The 22,898-nt window shown below is 36.8% G+C and overlaps 1 protein-coding gene across 6 annotated transcripts in view; it reads left to right on the top strand.

The window, feature by feature from the left end:
- Positions 1-22,898, top strand: part of SNX14 (sorting nexin 14) — a 127,582-nt gene that overhangs the window by 65,789 nt on the left and 38,895 nt on the right. For 4 of the 6 annotated variants that reach the window (XM_023544080.2, XM_010586394.3, XM_003404371.4 and 1 more), the window contains exons 13-17: positions 12,502-12,657; positions 12,977-13,101; positions 13,610-13,668; positions 16,104-16,130; positions 18,274-18,406. In XM_023544080.2, coding sequence (XP_023399848.1) covers positions 12,502-12,657; positions 12,977-13,101; positions 13,610-13,668; positions 16,104-16,130; positions 18,274-18,406 — 500 coding nt within the window. The remainder of the gene's footprint in view (positions 1-12,501; positions 12,658-12,976; positions 13,102-13,609; positions 13,669-16,103; positions 16,131-18,273; positions 18,407-22,898) is intronic. The other 2 variants (XM_023544093.2, XM_010586397.3) reach the window with 1 other exon arrangement.

The following is a 22,898-nucleotide window of genomic DNA, read 5'->3' as shown; positions in this document are numbered from 1 at the left end:
AGAGTGAGTTTTGCCAGAACATCTATATATACTGGATGCAGGCTGTACCCCTAAGGAAACTCCTCTTCTAACTGATTGGCTATTCGTATCAGATCATAAAATGGAGGATTATTATGTAATATTTGCCAAACCATTGAGAATCATGGCCTAGCCAAGTTGACATCACAATGCCCTGTATCATATTGAGAACATTTCCTTCTGTTTCTAGTTTGTTGAGTCTTTATCATGAATACTGAATTTTTTTAAAGCTTTTACTGCATCTCAGCAAACATTATTATCTAGTTGTTTTTGATACCCTCTTACTATCTTTTTTTTTTTAAGGAAACCCTGGTGGCAAAGTGGTTAAGAGCTATGGCTGCTAACCAAAAGATCAACAGTTCAAATCCACCAGGTGCTCCTTGGAAACCCTGTGGGGCAGTTCTACTCTGTTGTGTAGGGTCGCTATGAGTCGGAATTGACTCAACGGCAGCGGGTTTGGTTTTTTTTTTTTTTTAAATCTTAGTATTTGTTGGAGCTGTAGTGATGTATCCTCTTCATTGGTAATGTGTGCTTTATCTCATTTCTTAATCTGCCTTACTAGGAAGTTTATCAGTTTTATTAATTTTTTTGAAAATTTTGTCCACATTGTGGTTTTATATTTATTATTTTCTTCTCCTTGCTTTGAGTTTAGTTTGCATTTCTTCTAGATTCTTAAGGTGACAGCAGATAAATCATTAATTTGTATACCTTTTTCTTTTGCAATGTGAGCATTATAAATACAAAAACCAAAAAAAAAAACCCCTTGCTGTCGAGTCAATTCTGACTCAGAGGCAATGTAAACTTTCCTCTATGGATTACTCTAGCTGGATCCCAAATTTTTAATGTGTTGTATTTTTTATGCTCATTCAGTTTGAAATATTATTAAATTTCCCTTGTGGTTTATTCTTTAACCATTTTGTTTTTTGAAGTATATTGTTAGATTTACAAACATTTGGGGATTTTTGAGATTTTTTGTGATTGATTTTTGATTTTGTACTGTTTTAATCAAACAGCATATTTGTAGGACTTCAGTCCTTTAAAGTTTATTGAACTTGTTTTATGGCCCATTTATATGGTCTGTGTTAATGAATGTTCCATGTGCATGTGAGAAGAATGTGTGTTCTGCTGTGTTGTCAAGTGTTCTTCTATAACTGTCAGTTTGGTTGAGTTGCTAGGTAGTGTTGTTCAAATAGTCTACATTCTTTCTTTTTTCTTTGTGGATTTGTCTGTTGTCTCTCTTTGTTAAATTTGTTTCCTCTATTTTGGAACTTTATTACAGGTACAGACACGTTTAAGATAATTATATCTTTTTGAGGAACGTCTTCTCTTATAAAATGCTCCTCTTGATTACCAGATGCTCCTTGGAAACTCTATGGGGCACTTCTACTCTGTCTTACAGGGTTGCTATAAGTTGGAATTCACTTGACAGCAATGGGTTTGGTTTTTATTTATCTCTGGTAATTGTCTCTCTGGAAGTCTACTTTGTCTGATATTATAGCCACACCGTCTTTCTCTAAAGCTGGTGTTTGCATTGTGTATCTTTTTCCATTTGATTAGTGTTTAATGTATTTCTTGTAAATAGCATGAAGTTGGATCTGGTCTTTTTTTTTAGTTTGATAATTTTTGCTTTTTAATTGGAATGTGTAGTTCATTTACATTTAATGTAATTATTATATGTTTATTTTTAGGTCGTCTATCTTTTTTTTTTTTTTCCTATCTTGGTGCTTGTTTTGTATTTGTTCCATATATTCTTTGTTCCTTTTTTTCCCTCTTCCTTGCCCTCTTTTTTGTTACTTGTATTTTTAGCATTCCGTTTTATCTCCTCTGTTGACTTTTTATGTGTCTCTTGTGCTAGCTCTTTTTAGTGATTGCTTAGAGATTACAATATGCATTTTTCACTTGTCGCAGTCTTTAAAAATATTTTACTGCTTCAGGAATAACCTAAGAATTGTGTACTGTATATTATATGCTTTTTGCTGAATGTGCTCCTATGGTCATATATTTTGATTCTACTTAGGCTCTAAATTGAACAACAGATTGTTATTTATTCTTTAAATAGTCAACAGTTTTCTACACACATGCACACACACACAATTAAAAAGGGTCTTATAGTTGTTAGCATAATTATCTTTCTAGTATTCTTCATTCCCTTCTGCAAAATCAGGTTTCTATCTGGTGTTAGTTTTCTTCTGACTAAAGAAATCCTTTTAGCATTTTCCGTAGTACAGATCTGCTAGAGGCAAATTCTCTTAGCTTTTGTCTGAAAAGATATTTATCTTGTCTTCATTTTTGGAGGGTATTTCACTGAATGTGGAATTCTGGATTGATGGGTTTTTTTTTTCTTTCGACTCTTTTAAGTGAGAAATCAGTTGCCATTCTTATGTTTATTCCACTGTATATATGTTCCTTTACCCCTAGCTGCTTTTATAATTTTCTCTTTATTTTTGGTTTTTAGCAATATGACTATCATGTTTATTCTGTTTGAATTTCACTAAGCTTCTTGGATATATGGGTTGGAGTCTTTCATCAATTTTGAAAAGTCTTGGCTATTCAAAACCAAAACCAAACTCATTGCTATTGAGCCAATTCCAACTCATAGCAACCCTATAGGACAGAGTAGAACTGCCCCATAGGATTTCCAAGGAGCAGCTAGTGGATTTGAACTGCTGACCTTTTGGTTAACAGCCAGACACTTAACCACGGCGCTGTTACTTCTTCAAATATTCTTCCCCACCTTCTCACTCCTTTTCTTCTGGGACTCCAATTATAGGTATGTTAAGTCATTTGCTTTTGTCCTGCAGATCTTAGGTGCTCTTTTTCAGGTTTTTTTGTTTGTTTTAAACTCCATTTTTTCCTCTTTTAGTTTTAATTTGGATAATCAAGAATTAAAGAACAATCTCCTTGTTAACCCATCTTGGAGTAAAAATTTAAAAGGTTGTCAATATTTTGGCCATACTATCATCTGGCATTTTTAAAAAAAAGATTCAATTGTTCAGACTGTGCATTCCACCACTAGTCTATAGGCTCCATATTAGAGAAAAATATTGTTAAAAATACTGATTGAGACTTTAGAAAGTCTTAGTTTTCATCGTGTCAAAAGACTCTTGGTATGAGAAATTAACCCAATACGTTTTTTTTTTAGTAATTTTTTATTGTGCTTTAAGTGAAAGTTTACAAATCAAGTCAGTCTGTCACATATAAGCTTATATACACCTTACTCCATACTCCCACTTTCCCCCTAATGAGTCAGCCCGCTCCCTCCTTCCAGTCTGTCCTTCCGTGACGATTTTGTCAGTTTCTAACCCTCTCTACCCTCCTATCTCCCCTCCAGACAGGAGAGACCAGCACAGTCTCAAGTGTCCACCCGATACAAGTAGCTCACTCTTCGTGAGCATCTCTCTCCAACCCATTGTCCGGTCCCTTCCATGTCTGATGAGTTATCTTTGGGAATGGTTCCTGTCCTGGGCCAACAGAAGGTTTGGGAACCATGACCGCCGGGATTCCTCTAATCTCAGTCAGACCATTAAGTCCGGTCTCTTTATGAGAATTTGGGATCTGCATCCCACTGTTCTCCTGCTCCTTCCGGGGTTCTCTGTTGTGCTCCCTGTCAGGGCAGTCATCGGTTGTGGCTGGGCACCATCTAGTTCTTCTGGTCTCAGGATGATGTAGGTCTCTGGTTCATGTGGCCCTTTCTGTCTCTTGGGCTCTTAGTTATCGTGTGACCTTGGTGTTCTTCATTCTCCTTTGATCCAGGTGGGTTGAGACCAATTGATGCATCTTAGATGGCCGCTTGTTAGCATTTAAGACCCCAGACGCCACATTTCAAAGTGGCATGCAGAATGTTTTCATAATGGAATTATTTTCCCAATTGACTTAGAAGTCCCCTTAAGCCATAGTCCCCAAACCCCCGGCCTTGCTCCCCTGACCTTTGAAGCATTCAGTTTATCCCGGAAACTTCTTTGCTTTTGGTCCAGTCCAGTTGAGCTGACCTTCCGTGTATTGAGCATTGTCCTTCCCTTCACCTAAAGTAGTTCTTATCTGCTAACTAATCAGTAAATAACCCTCTCCCACCCTCCCTCCCTCCCCCCTCGTAACCACAAAAGTATATGTTCTTCTCAGTTTATACTGTTTCTCAAGATCTTACAATAGTGGTCTTATACAATATTTGTCCTTTTGCCCCTGACTAATTTCACTCAGCATAATACCTTCCAGGTTCCTCCAAGTTATGAAATGTTTCAAAGATTCGTCACTGTTCTTTATCGATGCCTAGTATTCCATTGTGTGACTATACCATAATTTATTTAACCATTCATCCATCGATGGACACCTTGGTTGCTTCCAGCTTTTTGCTATTGTAAATAGAGCTGCAGTAAACATGGGTGTGCATATATCTGTTTGTGTGAAGGCTCTTATTTCTCTAGGGTATATTCCGAGGAGTGGGATTTCTGGGTCGTATGGTAGTTCTATTTCTAACTTTTTAAGAAAACACCAGATAGATTTCCAAAGTGGTTGTACCATTTTACATTCCCACCAGCAGTGTTTAAGAGTTCCAGTCTCTCCGCTGCCTCTCCAAAATTTATTCTTTTGTGTTTTTTGGATTAATGCCAGCCTTGCTGGAGTGAGCTGTAATCTCATTGTAGTTTTAATTTGCATTTCTCTAATGGCTAATGATCGAGAGCATTTTCTCATGTATCTGCTACCTACCTGAATATCTTCTTTAGTGAAGTGAGTGTTCATATCCTTTGCCCACTTTTTTTTTTTTTCCTGGTGCCAATAGTATAATTTATTTATTTTTATTTTTTTATTAACTTTTATTGAGCTTCAAGTGAATGTTTACAAATCAAGTCAAACTGTCACATATAAGTTTATATATACCTTACTCCGTACTCCCACTTGCTCTCGCCCTAATGAGTCAGCGCTTCCAGTCTCTCCTTTCATGACAATTTTGCCAGCTTCCAACTCTCTCTATCCTCCCATCCCCCCTCCAGACAGGAGATGCCAACACAATCTCAAGTGTCCACCTGATACAAATAGCTCACTCTTCATCAGCATCTCTCTCCTACCCACTGTCCAGTCCCTTCCATGTCTGATGAGTTGTCTTCGGGAATGGTTCCTGTCCTGGGCCAACAGAAGGTTTGGGAACCATGACCGCCGGGATTCCTCTAGTCTCAGTCAGACCATTAAGTATGGTCTTTTTGTGAGAATTTGGGGTCTGCATCCCACTGTTGTCCTGCTCCCTCAGGGGTTCTCTGTTGTGCTCCCTGTCAGGGCAGTCATCGGTTCTGGCCGGGCACCAACTAGTTCTTCTGGTCTCAGGATGATGTAGGTCTCTGGTTCATGTGGCCCTTTCTGTCTCTTGGGCTCTTAGTTATCGTGTGACCTTGGTGTTCTTCATTCTCCTTTGATCCAGGTGGGTTGAGACCAATTGATGCATCTTAGATGGCCGCTTGTTAGCATTTAAGACCCCAGACGCCACATTTCAAAGTGGCATGCAGAATGTTTTCATAATGGAATTATTTTGCCAATTGACTTAGAAGTCCCCTTAAGCCGTAGTCCCCAAACCCCCGGCCTTGCTCCCCTGACCTTTGAAGCATTCATTTTATCCCGGAAACTTCTTTGCTTTTGGTCCAGTACAGTTGAGCTGACCTTCCGTGTATTGAATATTGTCCTTCCCTTCACCTAAAGCAGTTCTTATCTACTAAATAATCAGTAGAAAACCCTCTGCCACCCTCCCTTCCTCCCCCCGCCTCGTAACCACAAAAGTATCTGTTCTTCTCAGTTTATACTATTTCTCAAGATCTTATAATAGTGGTCTTATACAATATTTGTCCTTTTGCCTCTGACTAATTTCACTCAGCATAATGCCTTCCAGGTTCCTCCATGTTATGAAATGTTTCAGAGATTCGTCACTGTTCTTTATCGATGCGTAGTATTCCATTGTGTGACTATACCACAATTTATTTATCCATTCATCCGTTGATGGACACCTTGGTTGCTTCCAGCTTTTTGCTATTGTAAACAGAGCTGCAATAAACATGGGTGTGCATATATCTGTTTGTGTGAAGGCTCTTATTTCTCTAGGGTATATTCCGAGGAGTGGGATTTCTGGGTTGTATGTTAGTTCTATTTCTAACTGTTTAAGTTAACGCCAGATGGATTTCCAAAGTGGTTGTACCATTTTACATTCCCACCAGCAGTGTATAAGAGTTCCAATCTCTCCGCAGCCTCTCCAACATTTATTATTTTGTGTTTTTTGGATTAATGCCAGCCTTGCTGGTGTGAGATGGAATCTCATCGTAGTTTTAATTTGCATTTCTCTAATGGCTAATGATCGAGAGCATTTTCTCATGTATTTGTTAGCTGCCTGAATATCTTCTTTTGTGAAGTGCGTGCTCATATCCTTTGCCCACTTCTTGATTGGGTTGTTTGTCTTTTTGTGGTTGAGTTTTGACAGAATCATATAGATTTTAGGGATCAGGCACTGGTCGGAAATGTCATAGCTGAAAAGTCTTTCCCAGTCTGTAGGTGGTCTTTTTACTCTTTCGGTGAAGTCTTTAGATGAGCATAGGTGTTTGATTTTTAGGAGCTCCCAGTTATCTGGTTTTTCTTTGTCATTTTTGGTAATGTTTTGTATTCTGTTCATGCCTTGTATTAGGGCTCCTAAGGTTGTCCCAGTTTTTTCTTACATGATCTTTATCATTTAGTCTTTATGTTTAGGTCTTTGATCCACTTGGAGTTAGTTTTTGTGCATGGTGTGAGGTATGGGTCCTGTTTCATTTTTTTGCAAATGGATATCCAGTTATGCCAGCACCATTTGTTAAAAAGACTATCTTTTCCCCAGTGAACTGACACTGGGCCTTTATCAAATATCAGCTGCTCATACATGGATGGATTTATATCTGGGTCCTCAATTCTGTTCCATTGGTCTATGTGCCTGTTGTTGTACCAGTACCAGGCCGTTTTGACTACTGTGGCTGGTAGATTGAGGCCTCCCACTTTCTTCTTGTTTTTCAGTAATGCTTTACCTATCCGGGATTTCTTTCTTTTCCATATGAAGTCTGTGATTTTTTCTCCATCAGATTAAAAACTGTCATTGGAATTTGGATCGGAAGTGCATTGTATGTACAGATGGCTTTTTGTAGAATAGACATTTTTACTATGTTAAGTCTTCCTATCCATGAGCAAGGTATGTTTTTCCACTTATGTAGGTCGTTTTTAGTTTTTTGCACTAGTACTTTGTAGTTTTCTTTGTATAGGTCTTTTACATCTTTGGTAAGATTTATTCCTAAGTATTTTACATGGGTGTTGGACTTTGTCAAATGCCTTTTCTCCATCAATTGATAAGATCATGTGGTTTTTGTCTTTTGTTTTATTAATGTGGTGGATTACATTAATGGTTTTTCTAATATTAAACGAGCCTTGCATACCTGGTGTAAATCCCACTTGGTCGTGGTGGATTATTTTTTTGATATGTTGTTGAATTCTATGGGCTATAATTTTGTTGAGGATTTTTGCATCTGTGTTCATGAGGGGTATAGGTTTGTAATTTTCTTTTTTTGTGATGTCTTTACCTGGTTTTGGTATCAGGGAGATGGTGGCTTCATAGAATGAGTTAGGTTGTATTCCGTCATGTTCTATGGTTTGAAATACCTTTAGTAGTAGTGGTGTTATCTCTTCTCTCAACGTTTGGTAGAACTCTGCAGTGAAGCCGTCCGGGCCAGGGCTTTTTCTTGTTGGGAGTTTTTTGATTACCTTTTCAATCTCTTTTTTTGTTATGTGTCTATTTAGTTGTTCTACTTCTGATTGTGTTAGTTTAGGTAGGTGGTGTTTTTCTAGGAATTCATCCATTTCTTCTAGGTTTGTAGATTTGTTAGAGTACAATTTTTTGTACTAATCTGATATGATTCTTTTAATTTCAGTTGGGTCTGTTGTGATGTGGCCCATCTCATTTCTTATTCGGGTTATTTCTTTCCTTTCCTGTATTTGTTTAGTCAGTCTGGCCAGTGGTTTATGAATTTTGTTATTTTTTTCAAAGGACCAGCTTCTGGCTTTGTTAATTCTTTCAATTGTTTTTCTGTTCTCTAATTCATTTAGTTCAGCTCTAATTTTTATTATTTGTTTTCTTCTGGTGCCTGATGGATTCTTTTTGTTGCTCACTTTCTATTTGTTCCAGTTGTAGGGACAGATCTCTGATTTTGGCTCTTTCTTCTTTATGTATGTGTGCATTTATCCATATAAATTGACCTCTGAGCAGTGCTTTTGCTGTGTGCCAGAGGTTTTGATAGGAAGTGTTTTCATTCTCATCACATTCTATGAATTTCTTTATTCCCTCCTTAATGTCTTCTATAACCCAGTCTTTTTTGAGCAGGGTATTGTTCAGTTTCCAAGTATTTGATTTCTTTTCCCTGATTTTTCTGTTATTGATTTCTACTTTTATGGCCTTGTGGTCTGAGAAGATGCTTTGTAATGTTTCGATGTTTTGGATTCTGCAAAGGTTTGTATTATGACCTAATATGTGGTCTATTCTAGGGAATGTTCCATGTGCACTAGAAAAAAAAGGTATACTTTGCAGCTGTTGGGTGGAGTGTTCTGTATAAGTCTATGAGGTCAAGTTGGTTGATTGTAGCAATTAGTTCTTCCGTGTCTCTATTGAGCTTCTTACTGGAAGTCCTGTCCTCCTCCGAAAGTGGTGTGTTGAAGTCTCCTACTATAATTGTGGAGGTGTCTATCTCACTTTTCGGTTCTGTTAAAGTTTGTTTTATGTATCTTGCAGCCCTTTCATTGGGCGCATAAATATTTAATATGGTTTCATGTTCCTGGTCTATTGTCCCTTTAATTATTATGTAGTGTCCTTCTTTATCCTTTGTGGTGGCTTTAACTTTAAAGTCTATTTTGTCAGAAATTAATATTGCTACTCCTGCTCTTTTTTGCTTGTTGTTTGCTTGATATATTTTTTTCCATCCTTTGAGTTTTAGTTTGATTGTGTCTCTATGTCTAAGGTGTGTCTCTTGTGGGCAGCATGTAGATGGATCATGTTTCTTTATCTAGTCTGAGACTGTCTGTCTCTTCATTGGTGCATTTAGTCCCTTTACCTTCAGTGTAATTACAGATAAGTATGTGTTTAGTGCTGTCATTTTGATGCCTTTTTGTGTGTGTTGACAATTTCATTTTTCCACTTACTTTTTTGTGCTGAGACGTTTTTCTTTGTAAATTGTGTTTCTCGTTTTCATAGTAGTTGAATTTATGTTTGCTGAGTCGTTATTTTTTCTTGGTTTGTATTTTGAGTTATGGAGTTGTTGTACCTCTTTGTGGTTACCTTAATATTTACCCCTATTTTTCTAAGTAAAAACCTAACTTTTATTGTCCTATATCGCCTTGTTTTCCTCTCCATATGGCAGTTCTGTGCCTCATGTATTTAGTCCTTCGTTTTGAGTATTTTGATCTTTTACATATTGACTTCAATGATTCCCTGTTTTGAGCGTTTTTTTCTTTTTAAAATTAATCTTAAATTTTTTTGTGTGATTTCCCTATTTGAGTTGATATCAGGATGTTCTGTTCTGTGACCTTGTGTTGTGGTGGTATCTGATATTATTGATTTTCTGACCAAACAATTTCCTTTAGTATTTCTTTAGCTTTGGTTTGGTTTTTGCAAATACTCTAAGCTTGTGTTTATATGTAAATGTTTCAATTTCACCTTCATATTTGAGAGAGAGTTTTGCTGGATATATGATCCTTGGCTGGCATTTTTTTCTCCTTCAGTGCTCTGTATATGTCATCCCATTCCCTTCTTGCCTGCATGGTTTCTGCTGAGTAGTCTGAACTTATTCTTATTGATTCTCCTTTGTAGGAGACCTTTCTTTTCTCCCTGGCTGCTTTTAAAATTTTCTGTTTGTCTTTGGTTTTGGCAAGTTTGATGATAATATGTCTTGGAGATTTTCTTTTTGGATCAATCTTATATGGGGTTCGATGAGCATCTTGGATAGATATCCTTTCGTCTTTCATGATGTCAGGGAAGTTTTCTGCCAGCAGATCTTCAACTATTCTCTCTGTATTTTCTGTTATCTCTCCATGTTCTGGGACTCCAATCACACGCAAGTTATTCTTCTTGATAGAGTCCCGCATGATTCTTAGTGTTTGTTCATTTTTTTAAATTCTTCTATCTGCTTTTTTTTCAGCTATATTGGTGTCAATTCCCTTGTCCTCCAGATCCCCCACCCTGCATTCCAATTGTTCGATTCTGCTCCTGTGACTTCCTCTTGAGTTGTCTAATTCTGTAATTTTACTGTTAATCTTTTGAATTTCTGAATGCTGTCTCTCTATGGAGTTTTGCAGCTTATTAATTTTTCCACTATATTTTTGAATAATCTTTTTGAGTTCTTCAACTGCTTTATTAGTGTGTTCCTTGGCTTTTTCTGTAGATCGCCTTATTTCATTTGTGAGGTCATCCCTGATGTCTTGAAGCATTCTGTAAATTAGTTTTTTATATTCTGCGTCTGGCGATTCTGGGATTGTATCTTCATTTGGGAAAGATTTTCATTCTTTAGTTTGGGGATTTGTAGAAGCAATCATGGTCTGCTTCTTTATGTGGTTTGATATCGACTGCTGTCTCTGAGCCATCTCTAAGATATTGTATTGATTTATTTTATATTTGTTCACTGAGTCTTATCTTGTTTTGTTTTTTCTTCTGTATACGTGGATGGGCTACTAGATTGCGCTGTCTTGATTGTTGTAGCTGTTGAATCACTTATGTCCTATTACCAGCTGGTTTGGGCTGTTACCAGATATATAAGCCTAAGAGTCCCTTCACTATTCTTGAGTAGAATCTGATTTTGGGTCATCAAATGTGTGGTGCAGACTGTCACCTATCCACCTAGAGCAGTATTGGTGATAGTTGTGTGCACCAGATTCTAGTAGCAGCAAGGGTTCACACTCCAGGGGGGTCAGGATGCTGACAGGCTTCCCCCAAGTGCCAGTGAGGTAGGTGTGTCTCTATTCCTAAAGCACTTTGGTGGGTGGGCTCTGCAGCTGTACCTTAGGCCCCCAATGCAAGTACCTCTACAGATTGGTAGGTGTCACCCTCCTTAGACCCCTAAGGCAGGAGGCTAGGTGGTCTGGGGGAAGCTTCAGCCCTCAGTTCCCCGATGTGGGTCAGTGACGGCTCTGTTGAATAAGCAGAGATATCAGACCTGGGAAACTTGTCTTTCCAGTAATCCGGTAAAACAGTTACAGTCAGATCCCTGTCAGAATTGCCTTTGCATTATAATAGCCACCTTGTTCCGTGTAGGGATGAAAGCCCAAGACTGTGGATCACATATGCCTGGCTGTAGCTGGTTCTGTATTTTTAGTCCAATTAGGGAAGGATTTTTGGTCCCTGGGTTTTTTGTAGCTGCTTCTCTCAGGCCAGGAGAATGGGTTAGGAAAAGACCAAAAAAAAAAAGAAAAACTGCAGCACACTTCGCTCTCTGGCTCAGGAAATTCCAATGTTAATGAAGCCGCCTGGGAAGGGGAGGGGGGGGATCAGATAAATAGGAGAGAGTAGCACCCCGGAATATAGATAAGGTTACTTATCTTGTTTGGTGATGACTGTTTTATCTGAGATTCCCGAGGGGTATGTAGCCTGTGTGCATTGGCTGGGTAGAGATTGCCCCCGAGGGTCAGGCCCACATCCCGTGCTTGTGCTGTCTCAGAAGCTGTGGTCAGTTCCTCCGCTCCCAGTCCAAAGCCCAGTGCCAAGGTTCCCCAGCTGGGACGCTGCACTCTAGGCTCCAAAACCAGTCGCTGCCTCCTCGTGACTTCTCCTGTCAGCCGCATTGCTGCTCTGCCTGTGTGCACTGGCTGGGCTTCCCCCGAGGTCACTTCAGGGGGCTAGGGCTGTGCCCCATCTTTGTGCTGTCTCAGGATGCCGTGCTCAGCTCCCCTGCGCCTAGTCCAAAGCCCGGCACCAAGGTTTCCTGACTGGGACGCTGGCTCCATGCTCCGAAAGCAGTTGTTGCTTCCTCGTCGTTTTTTGTTCTCAGTCTCTTGTCAGTCAGCTAAACTCTTCAGATCTGTGTTTGATGGTCAGGGTTCATAGACTGTCATGTATGTGATCGATTCACTTGTTTTTCCAAGTCTTTGTTGCAAGAGGGATCCGAGGTAGCTTCTACCTAGTCAGCCATCTTGGCCCCGCCTCCCCCAATATGTTCTTTAATGAAAATTTTAGAAATGTGTTTACCATTCTAAATTTTAGCAACTTTGCATTACAGTGCAAATACTTACATACTATATGTTAAAATATAAAATATTTCGTTGACCGAGTTTTCCTTTCATCTGAGTAGTTATTTAACTCCCAATTAAATCTTTTAAAATGGTTTAAATGATGAATTAGTTTGCGTATAATTGCTGGTTTTAATATTGATCACAGTTAGAATGGGCAAATGAAGTTTCACAAAAGGCTTTATGTTAAAATAATTCATTTTTCTTACTCTTTCCCTGATTTGCTAGAGGAATTCAACGATAGAATTCTGAGACCAGAGTTATCAAATGATGAAATGCTATCTCTTCATGGAGAGTTACAGAAGATTTATAAAACATATTGTTTGGATGAAAGTATTGATAAAATTAGATTTGACCCCTTCATTGTAGAAGAGATTCAAAGAAGTAAGTCAAAGATGAGGATAAAATGAATCGTATAGCTATTTTATATTTTTCAAAAAATTTTCCCATGTATTCTGTATCATTTTAACAATTGTATGTAGGCAACTATTACTTCCCATTACTGATAAGTCAACAGCTTTGGTGAAAAACTTGTTCATAATTCACACAACTAGTATGTTAGAACTGGAACTTGGTTGTTCTGTTTTCTCACTCTAGTGTGATTTGGAACTGCTTGTCACTACTATGAATTTTAGATCAAAAGATAATGTATTTCTGCTGTTCCTAAATAATTTCTACAGTATATATTTCTTTTAAAAAATAGTTGCAGAAGGCCCATATATAGATGTTGTGAAACTTCAGACTATGAGATGCCTTTTTGAAGCATATGAGCATGTTCTTTCTCTCTTGGAAAATGTGTTTACCCCTATGTTCTGCCATAGTGATGAGGTAAGTCGAAATACTAATTTTGTTTGAGGATTTTTATACAAAATTTAATAGTGCCTCTGATATCATTAGATGAGTGATACAAATAAAAAAACAAACATAAAAATAAAACAAGAGTAATTCAGAAAGTGAGTACACTTTTCCACTAAATAATGGAGATTCGAAGTTAACTGTAAAAACAATTCTCAATACCAAAACCAAGTTTTTATTTATATGACTAGGTATATTGGGATCATATTGATCCACCTGACTTGCCGTATGCCTAAGTTGTTTTGTTTAGTACTGCAGTGATGCAGAAACATCATTCTTTTTGTGTACAAATTATTTTATACAACTGTGGCAATCAAACAGCCTGAATATATCCATTTGTGGTATTTTAATCTTTATCCTATTTAACTGTAGCTGTATTCACTTGATTCAAATAACTTTTTCTTTAAACTATGAAGTAGTAAGGTAAAGTAGCGTGTTCAGTGCCAAATATTAGTTCAATAAATTATAATTATTTTTGAAGTATTTCAGACAACTTTTAAGAGGTGCAGAATCACCAACACGAAATTCAAAATTCAACAGGTAGGTATATTCAACTGTACTTATATTGTGTTCTAACACTTGTTCATGCTAATCAATTCTGTGATACTGTCTTTACTGTCTAGTCTTCTGAATGACTGTGTGGTTCTTTTGTTACTTAGTAGACAAACATTCTATTAATGAATTGTAGTACGGAACTACCTGTGCTATTGTTTTGCTGTATGCCGTAGAGTCGATTCTGACTCACAGCAACCCTATAGGACACAGTGTAAGTGTCCTGTAGGGTTTCCTAGGCTGTAATCTTTATGGGAACAGATCACTAGATCTTTTCTTCCATGAAGCTGCTGGTGGGTTTGAACCTGAGCTCTTAACCACTGCACCACCATGCTCCAAACTACATGTAATAACCTAAAAGTATCTGAAATTCTTTTAGAAAAATTAATGAGGTACACAACCTTGGCTCATTACTTTCATAATTAATATATATCAGTACTTGATTACTTGCTTTATTGGAAACTATGGACTACATACATAATTGAAATCCACAGGTAACTCAGAATTTTAGACAGTAGTTTTGTTTTTTCAGAGAAAACTTTTTATTAGAGTTTTTACTGGGTACAAAAGTTGGGTTTTGACTTCTGACTCTCTGGATATGTAAGTGAGCAGTTAAAATGACCCAAAGAAAGTTAACAGAAAAGAGAAGCTTTGTCCATTCATAAATTTGGTAATCAGTGTCCTGATTTGTCTTTATAATGTTATGTCTACCAAATTGTCACAAATATCAAATGTATAAATCTACAGAATAGATACTCATATTGCTCTCAAAAAATGTGGAATGAAGAAGTAGGTAGATCAGAAGATGGAGCAGTTTTTTAGTCAGCATAAAGAAATGTGAAAACCTTAGCCATGGGGAGAATATATTAATTTTTTTTGACATAATCGAGGATTGTAGGAATAGACTTGAATTTTTTTTTAATGTTGAATATTACTTCTTATATAATATCTCAGTAGAAGTATACATGTATAAACTTTTCTGAAAGGTGGAAAATACCTTTATAATTCTTTGTAAAAATATCACTTCTTTACTTTTTCCTAGGAATTTATATATTATAGCGATGAAACATTGAGTTTATTTAAAAACAGTCTTGCTTGGCTGCTAATTGAAAGGTTGGTGGTATTGAACCCACCAGCGGTTCTGTGGGAGAAAGACCTGGCAATCTGCATCTGTAAAGATTACAGCCAAGAAAATCCTGTGGGGCAGCTCTACTCCGTCACATGGGGTTCCTATCAGTTGGAATCGACTCAGTGACACCAAAATGAACAACAACATCCATGCTACTTAAAATAGCATTCTTTGCCCAATCTAAGTGCTTCTTCATTTGAATACTTTTTCTAGGACTTTTATCAAATTTCCTAGCATCACTGCAGAAGCATTTGGAATTTATCCCTTTTTGTCTACTTAGGATGTTTGGAGTCTCATACTAGCATATTGAATGTTATGAAGCTCCTGTATAGGACAGTTTAAGGGGAATTGGTTCTTTGATCTTAGAAACCTGATTAGTAACAAAATCTATTCAAGGTTGTAACTTCAGGAAAGGAAAGCTTTTTTTGTCACTTTGAGAACATGTAATTGTCTTCAACATATTAAGGCACTTAATAGAAAATAAACAGGAAAGAAATACGGGTTCTTTTCATTCTGAGTACTGATTATGACCTTTTAAATTCTGTTTTTCTTTATCTTGATGGACTTTAATATTAATTGTTAGTCTTTCCAGAAACCCTGGTGGCGTGGTGGTTAAGTGCTACGGCTGCTAACGAAAAGGTTGGCAGTTTGAATCCACCAGATGCTCCTTGGAAACTCTATGGGGGCAGTTCTACTCTGTCCTATAGGGTTGGTATGAGTTGAAATTGACTCAACGGCAATGGGTTTGGTTTGGTTTTTTATTAGTCGTTTCAGAATCAGTTCACTATATAGAATAAAAGAATTTAGTAACATTATTTCATTGAAAATTTAGAATAGCTGTGCTAATTTGCTGTTAAATGACTTAAAATACTTAAAAGATTTATTTTTATACTAATATATTTTATGTCTACATTTTATTTATTAAAAGTAAAACCTTAATTGCATACTCAAAGCATACATTTAGAAGATTTTTAGGGATCTTTAGTTAACTTTGCTTCTTACCTTAAAATACAGTTTTTTAAGTATCTAAATTGAAATGTGTGAAGCATGCATGATTATATGTAGTATGAACATGGGAATTCCATGTTGGAGAATATGGAATGCTCTCTGCCAAGTTTTTGATGGCTTTGTCTCTGTATACTTTCTACTGTATCAAACAAGTAGTATGCCAAAATGAGGGCAAAACTGCTTTTAGAGCTTTAAAATTTTGTTTGTGTTTTAAAATGAAACTTGTTATTGTGTGGGCTTTCTCTCTCTCTTTTCCTTAAATAATTTCACGTATCTGTTATTGCAGAGGTAGCCTAAGTTTGGATGATTTTCGGTAAGTGTTAAGACAGCATGTAATTCTTTCCAGTATAAATTTTCTGTTTAAGTACAGAAAAGCCACCCAAAGTAAGTTAAGTACAACTGAAAAGGAAAAAAATAAGAAACACTGCCCAGCCTTTACATTAGTTATTTGGGGTATCATTTTAAACCTAGCCTCTATTTTGGTTCTAGATGTCTCCTTTTTTGAAATAGCATGATATATGTCATCATAAAACAAAGGAATCCTGATACTTTTAAGAGATTTTAATTATTTGCTTTGCCAGTCAGTATCTCCTTTATCAAGGCTGTTGATGGGGTTGCTGTGAGTCGGAATTGACTTGATGGCAGCTGGTACTGGTGATTGTTTTTGTTTTTAGAATTAGTTGTGTTTCGTTTTTTTTTTAAGCAAGTGTAATAGTGTTTCTGTATTTCTGGACATAATCAAACGCAATATTTTAAAAATATATCATATTTCAAAAAGCTCAATTGTTTTATAATCTATCTTGATTCTGGAGACTAGAATAATCTAAAGAAATAATCTAGATTCCAGAGAAGTTTAAACAACTGCCCCATAGGGGTTTCCAAGGGGTGGCTGGTCATTTGAACTGCTAACCTTTTGGCTGGCGTCCTAGTTCTTTATCACTGTACCACAGGGGCTCCTATCTAGAGAAATAATCTAGATTCTAGAGAGTTTAATAATATTTTGTCAACATTTATATTTGTCTTTGGAAACATTTCTTCTTTCAGGCAGAACTGTGCCTACAATTCTGGATTTTTCAAAAAACACTAATTGGCATACTTCTTTAAGTAAAATAATCTTTTCTGTTTACATATCCTTTTTATTAAAAACCCCACTGCCATCAAGTCACTTCTGACTTACAGCTACCCTATAGGACAGAGTAGAACTGCCCCATAAGGTTTCCAAGACTGTAAATCTTTACGGAAATAGACTGCCATATCTTTCTCCCGTGGAGCGACTCGTGGGTTTGAACTGCTGACCTTTCAGTTAGCAGTTGAGTGCTTAACCGCTGGGTCGCCAGGGCTTCTTCCCCTTTTACTACTTACTACGTATTAGGATTTTTCCAATTTTAAAATAATATAAGTTTAATTTGCATCTCTGATGTGTAAAATGCACAGTTCCATGTAACTGGTTTATGTGAAACTGGATCAGTATGCTTTAATTTCTGCATTATTGCAGTAAACAACTTAATTTTACTTGCTGTAAGAATAATTGTTATCTATAAAGTTGGGCATTAGAAGCATACCTTTCTCAGGTTTTAAAACAGTCTGCTTTATTTGGGTATCTGTCTTAAGAGCAGTATTACATAGTGAGCATGAATTTTAAATTGTATAAAAGTTAGGTTTATATTTGCTGATACATGTGGCAGTAGGTTCTAATGAAGGAAATTTTTGCTGATAATTGGCTTATATATTTTTTGTTTTCCAGCTATTTCCGCTTTTAGAAATTCATTTTTGAAAACGTTACAAAACCTATAGTTAACACATTTGCTACATTTGCTTTTATCCTTATACTCATTGCTAACCCTTTCCTTTCGTATTTTCTTTTTTATTACTTGGAAATTAAATAATATGCATTTTCTACTTTATTCTTGTTTTGAGTATTTATGTGATTATAAAGCTGAATTTTACTTAAGCATTTGTCAGTAATCAAGGACAGAGTTTTTTTCTGTTAAGTGTTCTGTCTAAAAATGAAGTATTGAGAAGGTGATAGTTTTATTTTTTTTATGTTGCACTATGTTATTTAGCACTACAGTTGTTCCTAATGAGTATTTTGTTTTGAAAATTGGTCTTGCACATGTTTGTATGAGTGTATTTCAAAATATGTATCGCAGTAAGAACTATATACCACTAGGGGGCTCTGTTCTGTTAATGTTTTGAAGTTAATAGTAGGTAATTTCAGATATTTATTAATAAATGTTTTTATTCATCCCCCAAATTTAAACTTTAAATATTCTATAACTTTTATCTTCTGAGATAATTGAAACTTAATCTGTGACTTGAGAACTCCAGATTTATGTTAACTGTACTTTCAGTTTACCATTTTCAAAACTGTTTCTCTTTTCCTTCATTGTTGTCTAGAGTAAAACAGGCTTGTGAGGATTTGTTGTGTACTTGATACATTTTTGTTCAATATTTAGGAGCACACAGAAAAGAGGAGAATCGTTTGGAATTAGCAGAATAGGTAGCAAAATTAAAGGAGTATTCAAGAGCACCACGATGGAGGGAGCAATGTTGCCTAATTATGGGGTAGCTGAAGGTGAAGATGACTTTGTAAGTAAAAATCCTTCAATTTGATGTATGTGTAACTTTATTTATTATGGTATAAAAAACTGGATATGCTTACTTATTATTTTCCTTCTCTGTATTGTGTTTGTTACTTCACGCTTCTTTTATATTCCAGATTCTTTGATTAGTTGTAGTTTCATGGTGCTAATCTAATTTCTTAAATTTCTGAGCATTAAGTTATTGCTTACTAAGGCAGAATAGTTTCACTTAAGCTACATTTAGCAGTCAGACAGTTTACTGTTTTTTAGTTAGACTTATACCTGATATTCCCCCTCTCCAGCCTTGTGCTACAGGGACACAGAGTTGTTAATAGATGCCCTAACCCCTGTGGTCTGTGGATCAGCAGCCTCAGCATTACCAGGGAGCTTATGCAGCATCTCAGGCCCCATCCTAGACTTACTGAGTCAGGGTTTGCATTTTGACAGGACCCCCATTTGAGTCACATGCACATGACACCTACCATACTATTTTATTTTTCTGCACCTTTGCACAAGGAGCCCTGGTGGAACAGCGGTTAAGTGCTCAGCTACTAACCAAAAAAGTTGGTGGTTTGAATCCACCAGCTGCTTCGCAGGAGAAAGATGTGGCCATCTGGTTCTGTAAAGATTATAGCCTTAGAAACTGTGTGAGGCAGTTCTGCTGTGTCCTATAGGCTCGCTATGAGTTGGAATTGACTCAACGGCAGTGGTATTGGTTTTGGTACCTTTGCACATGATGTCCTGCCTGAAATGCCCTTCTTTTCTTTATTTACTTACAAAATTCTTACCTACCTTTTCAAACACAGCTGCTCCCCTATAACGCCTTACTTGAGTCCCTAAGTAAGACTGAACATTCCCTGCTTTGTGCCCCTATCGTAGCATATGTTAAAGCATGTACCATATTGTGTTTGTAATTATACATTTATGATTGTCTCCCCTTCCAGTCAGTGCATCTCATAAAGACAGAGACTGTCTCATTTGTTTAACCATGGATTCTCATTTTGCCTTTTATTCACCCAAGGTACTGGGGATAAAAAATGATTAAGATATAGACCGGGGCTCCACACAAATTCACTGACTTGGGTATGTAAGGAATAAGTAGTAGACCTAAGGACTGACAGTGACCAGGAAGAGTGAGAGGAAGGAAAGTAAGAGTAAAGAAGCCCTTTACCCCGCTTTACCCCTTCCTTCTGACCTCTGCCCTGGTCCATTGATGAGCTGTTACAGAGATTCGATGATTCTTCATAATGATCTAAATGGAAGAGAATCTTATTTAAACTGTTTTCTTTTTTTAAAATAATATAAATATAGAATTTATTTTTCTTTACACCCTTGTTTTTCCTTAAAAGTATGGATAGAAGAAAGACAGTAGAACAGAGGTGGAGACTCTTTTTCAAAATAGTGTTTACGTGTGCTAATTTTAAGAATATTTTAGTCCAGTTTTCTCATAATATAGAAAAATAAAAAGAATTTAAAAATGCCATCCATTATCCTACCACCCAATAAGCACTGCTACTAACATTTCATTATTTAAAAAAAAATACTGTTCCCTTCCCATTCCCATAGATTAGATTGTATGATATATACCGTTTACTATTTTGCTTTCTCCCCACCTGATGTTATAACAAAAGTATTTACTGATGTTATCGTGAACTTTAAAAACCACAATTTTTGTGGGGAAGATGTTCTTTCTAGTCTTTGTTCCTTCTCATTACTTGAAGTACGACCTGTGCTTTTGCTTCAGAAATAGGAGGATATAAAAGCTGAGGTTTTTTTTTTTTTGTAGTAGCATGAGGAAGAAGGAAATACTTGATTGGAAGCAAGAATAGTAATAATAGAAATAGGAGAAGTAGGCAAACTAATCTGTAATACTCTCAGAAGAAAAATCGGGGTTAGAAAGGGTGTTGACCTAGACTGGGATGGTGCCACTTAGGATTTAGAGGTACCATGCTAATTCCGAAGGTCCCTGGGTGACACAAATAGTTTGAGTTCGACTACTGACTGAGAGCTTGGTGGTTCAGACCCACCCAGAGGCACCTCAAAAGACAAGCCTGGCAGTCTGCTTCCGAAAGGTCACAGCCTTGAGAAAACTATGGAGCAGCTCTACCTTGCATACATGGGATCACCATTAGTTGGAACTGACTTGACAGCAGCAGGTTTTTTTTGCGGGGGGGAGTATGCTAGTTCTAAGCTGCGAGACTTCAGGGAATCCTTTTTGCCCTGTTTAGGAAGTTGCCGGTCTCAGTGTAAGGGCTAAAGTGGTTTCTGACCCAAAAGGAACCTGGGAGACGTTTCTTTTAGAAACCTTGACATGATCATTTGGCAGCAATGCTCTGTAGCTAAGAACAAGGACTTTAGAGTTGGACTGCCTGGGTTCAGATTCCAGCTTTACTACCTTCTTGATATGTGACCTTGGGCAGGCTGTTTAATTTTACTGTGGTTTAGTTTCCTTACCTGTGAAATGAGGGTAATAGTATCTAGTTTATATAGGGGTCTTGTGAAGATTAAACAAGTAATATATGCAAAGCACTAAGAACAGTCTGTATCACCTAGTAAGCACAGTAAGTATTATACAGTATTATAATTCCATCAATTTATAATTAGACTGAATGTAAATTATGGATTAAATTGGCATTTTCATGCTGGCTTGGGAACCTAAGTCCAGTATGTCACATGCTGCTTTCTGTTTTTTTTTTCAGGCTTGTAAGGTAACTTTGCCCCACAAAAGGCAAAACCCCCCACCTGTCATCTGTTTTTATAGCTTTTCTTTTAGGCCTTGAAGACATTTTCAACAGAGCATCAAGAAGTTCTCCCAAAGTCATGGACAGTCTTATTAGAGATTATTGAAAGCCAGTTCAGGATAAGAGCAGAAAAAAGGATAATTGCCAAGAGGCTTTTCGAGAGGAGTGGGGGCAGAATTCATTTAGAATAAAGGTGGGAAACTGGTATGGGAGGAAAGTAGAACTGAGAGTTAAGGTGGATGCTAGAATGCTGGAAATAATCCCCTTTCCTTTACTGATTTGCTCTGACTAGGCTGTTCAGAATTCCCTAAATCCTGCCACCTTTAACTCATGTGCCTTAAAAAAAGTGTATTCAAGGTGAATGCATTTTATCTATAATATTTTGCCCCTTTTAACGAGAATCAAAGATGTCTGGATATCCAGGTATTCATAATATGCCAGGTTCAAAGATTATCTTTGAATTAGAGAGTTTTTCCTTCTTGTGTATATTTCTAGGACATATGGTTTTTGCTTTTTTAAATCATTGCTCTTCAAGTAATATTTTTTAAAATTATTGCTTTGAACATTTATATTATTAAAATTTTAGAAGCAAGAAGATAAAAAAAAATTTTTTTTAATTCCACAGAAGTGGATCCCTTTCAGAGCTTCCCCCTCAATTATGTATTATTTAAATAAGTGTAATTATTGTGCACATTTATTTTATTCTGCTTTAAAAATATATTTTTTTAATATGAATGCAGTCTTTATAATAAAAATCTTATGAATGTATTCATCACGTTTTGTTTTAGAATTTCCATTAGATAATTTAGTATTGATATAATACTGCCGTGAATATATTTGTGCTTTTTCTTTTGTCACAGGTTTTTAAAATTTATTTGGAATAAATAATTTCATTAGAATAAATTCCTAGAAATGGAATTAATTGGTTGAAACTGTTTTATGGTTCCTTATAAACATATACTGCCAAAGCGGTTTACAGAAGAGTTGTGTCATTATACTTGGAAGGAGCAGTATATCACAGATCCAGTTTGTCTGTGCAGTCTCCATCAGTGGCTACTATCATTTATAAAGTTATTTATTCTTAAATGAAAAGTATCAATATATTAAGTTTTATTTTTTAAGTTCTTACAAAGGTTGAACTTTTTTTTTAAAAATATTTTTATTGTGCTTTACGTGAAAGTTTACAAATCAAGACAGTCTCTCATACAAAACCTTATATACACCTTGCTGTATACTCCTAGCTGCCCTCCCCCTAATGAGACAGCACACTCCTTCTCTCCACCCTGTATTTCCATGTCCATTCAACCAGCTTCTGTCCCCCTCGGCCTTCACATCTCCCCTCCAAACAGGAGCTGTACACATAGCCTCATGTGTCTACTTGATCCAAGAAGCCCACTCCTCACTAGTACCATTTTTTGTCTTATAGTCCAGTCCAATCCCTTTCTGAAGAGTTGGCTTCAGGAATAGTTCCTGTCTTGGGCTAACAAAAGGTCTGGGGACCATGACCTCCAGCGTCCCTCCAGTCGCAGTCAGACCATTAAGTCTGGTCTTTTTACAAGAATTTCAGGTCTGCATCCCACTGCTTTCCTGCTCCTTCGGGGATTCTTTGTTGTGTTCCCTGTCATGGCAGTCATCGGTTGTAGCCAGGCACCATCTAGTTCTTCTGGTCTCAGACTGATGTAGTCTCGGATTCATGTGGCCTGTTCTGTCTCTTGGGCTCATACTTTCCTTGTGTCTTTGGTGTTCTTCGTTCTCTGC

The sequence above is a fragment of the Loxodonta africana genome, chromosome 1 (genome assembly GCF_030014295.1).
Source record: "Loxodonta africana isolate mLoxAfr1 chromosome 1, mLoxAfr1.hap2, whole genome shotgun sequence".
Taxonomy (NCBI): domain Eukaryota; kingdom Metazoa; phylum Chordata; class Mammalia; order Proboscidea; family Elephantidae; genus Loxodonta; species Loxodonta africana.
The sequence above is the reverse complement of the archived record's forward strand: the minus strand, read 5'-3'. Positions and strand labels throughout refer to the sequence as shown.